The sequence below is a fragment of the Branchiostoma floridae genome, chromosome 4 (genome assembly GCF_000003815.2).
Source record: "Branchiostoma floridae strain S238N-H82 chromosome 4, Bfl_VNyyK, whole genome shotgun sequence".
NCBI classification, from domain to species: domain Eukaryota; kingdom Metazoa; phylum Chordata; class Leptocardii; order Amphioxiformes; family Branchiostomatidae; genus Branchiostoma; species Branchiostoma floridae.
Genome location: NC_049982.1, coordinates 18,798,165 through 18,800,822, shown reverse-complemented (window position 1 = coordinate 18,800,822; position 2,658 = coordinate 18,798,165). Strand labels below are relative to the sequence as shown.

The following is a 2,658-nucleotide window of genomic DNA, read 5'->3' as shown; positions in this document are numbered from 1 at the left end:
ACACAGGTACTTTTACAGTATATACCCGTGATTTTCTTTGCCGTAACTCATGGGAAAATATATGTGAATAGATAAACGTTCTCGAAGCATTGCCTGCCACTCCGAAAGGAGATCATTCTGTCTAGGTATGAAAACGTAAATATCAACAATGACATTGGAATCAAAATCAGAGTTAACATTGCTTATGTTGTAACAAAACCTTCCATTGTCTTTGCTGTTATAGATATCGATGAGTGTGCTTCTGATCCCTGCCAATATGGCGGTACCTGTACGGACGGAGTCAACGGTTATACCTGTGAATGCGTGGCAGGATATACCGGAGATGACTGTGAAACAGGTTAGTAGATTTCACAGGCAACATTCAAGACAGGCCGGATATTTTGATATGTTAGGTTACATCTATCATTGCGCACAAAGGCTGGGTATACAAGAGACAATTGCACGTGACGGACAGGCCTAATAAGAATTGAAGTGGCAAAATATTATATCATAGACAACAAATCATTCATTCCTGTATTCAAGAAAGTTTAACTATAGTGTAGTAAAAGAGACACTATTGTGGTAGACTGGTATCACTTACCAAGTTGACAGCTTCACTCATGACTTCTATTATAGTGGTGCCATTTTATTTTGCAACTTCAACACTACACATGTACTTTCACTACTTGCAAGTATCCAACCACACAGGTACTTTTACAGTATATACCCGTGATTGTCTTTGCCGTAACTCATTGGAAAATATATGTGAATAGATAAACTTCTCGAAGCATTGCCTGCCACTCCGAAAGGAGATCATTCTGTCTAGGTATGAAAACGTAAATATCAACAATGACATTGGAATCAAAATCAGAGTTAACATTGCTTATGTTGTAACAAAACCTTCCATTGTCTTTGCTGTTATAGATATCGATGAGTGTGCTTCTGATCCCTGCCAATATGGCGGTACCTGTACGGACGGAGTCAACGGTTATACCTGTGAATGCGTGGCAGGATATACAGGAGATGACTGTGAAACAGGTCAGGAGATTTGAAAGGCAACGTTTTAGACAGGCCGGATGTTTTGATAAGTTAGGTTACACCTATCATTGTGCCCAAAAGCTGGGTATACAAGAGACAACTGCACGGCAAGTAGGCATAACACTGATACATATATATATATATATATATATATATATATATATATATATATATATATGCCATAACAAGAAGAAGAATCCCTGGCATTGTTTGCCTAAATGCAGGCCTGCTTGCAATGCAACAAAGAATATTAAGGCCGCAGCAAGTAAATGTTTTATGGATGACATCCTTTGCAGACTGCAAAAAAATTAGGGAGAAAACGAGATGGGTACAAAAAGAGGGCTGAATTCTTAAAATAGACACCATAAACTATGTAATAAGAATTGAAGCGACAAAAAATTGGAGCATAGACAACAAATCATTCATTCCTGTATTCAAGAAAGTTCAACGATTGTGTAGTTAAAAAGACACTAGTGTGGTAGACTGGTATTATTTACCAAGTTGGCAACTTCACTTATGACTTCTATAGTAGTGCCACTTTTGCAACCACCCAACTACACATGTACTTTCACTACTTGCTACTATCCAACCACACAGGTACTTTTACAGTATATACCCGTGATTGTCTTTGCCTAACTCATTGGAACATATATGTGAATAGATAAACTTTCTCGAAGCATTGCCTGCCACTCCGAAAGGAGATCATTCTGTCTAGGTATGAAAACGTAAATATCAACAATGACATTGGAATCAAAATCAGAGTTAACATTGCTTATGTTGTAACAAAACCTTCCATTGTCTTTGCTGTTATAGATATCGATGAGTGTGCTTCTGATCCCTGCCAATATGGCGGTACCTGTACGGACGGAGTCAACGGTTATACCTGTGAATGCGTGGCAGGATATACAGGAGATGACTGTGAAACAGGTTAGTAGATTTCACAGGCAACATTTAAGACAGGCCGGATATTTTGATATGTTAGGTTACATCTATCATTGCGCACAAATGCTGGGTATACAAGAGACAATTGCACGTGACGGACAGGCCTAATAAGAATTGAAGTGGCAAAATATTATATCATGGACAACAAATCATTCATTCCTTTATTCAAGAAAGTTTAACTATAGTGTAGTAAAAGAGACACTATTGTGGTAGACTGGTATCACTTACCAAGTTGACAGCTTCACTCATGACTTCTATTATAGTGGTGCCATTTTATTTTGCAACTTCAACACTACACATGTACTTTCACTACTTGCAAGTATCCAACCACACATGTACTTTTACAGTATATAGCCGTGATTGTCTTTGCCTAACTCATTGAAAAATATATGTAAATAGAAACATCTTGTCATAGCATTACCTGCCACTCCGAAAGGAGATCATTCTGTCTAGGTATGAAAACGTAAATGTTAAAAATGACATTGAAATTGAAATCAGAGTTAACACTGATTATTTTGTAACAAAATCTACCATTGTCTTTGCTGTTATAGATACCGATGAGTGTGCTTCTGATCCCTGCCAATATGGCGGTACCTGTACGGACGGAGTCAACGGTTATACCTGTGAATGCGTGGCAGGATATACAGGAGATGACTGTGAAACAGGTCAGGAGATTTCAAAGGCAACGTTTTAGACAAG

General features: G+C 38.1%; 1 protein-coding gene across 5 annotated transcripts in view; it reads left to right on the top strand.

The window, feature by feature from the left end:
• The window catches only part of LOC118414025 (fibropellin-1-like), a 46,259-nt gene that overhangs the window by 23,656 nt on the left and 19,945 nt on the right, over positions 1-2,658 (top strand). For all 5 annotated transcript variants that reach the window (XM_035817753.1, XM_035817755.1, XM_035817752.1 and 2 more), the window contains exons 19-22: positions 224-337; positions 904-1,017; positions 1,831-1,944; positions 2,511-2,624. In XM_035817753.1, coding sequence (XP_035673646.1) covers positions 224-337; positions 904-1,017; positions 1,831-1,944; positions 2,511-2,624 — 456 coding nt within the window. The remainder of the gene's footprint in view (positions 1-223; positions 338-903; positions 1,018-1,830; positions 1,945-2,510; positions 2,625-2,658) is intronic.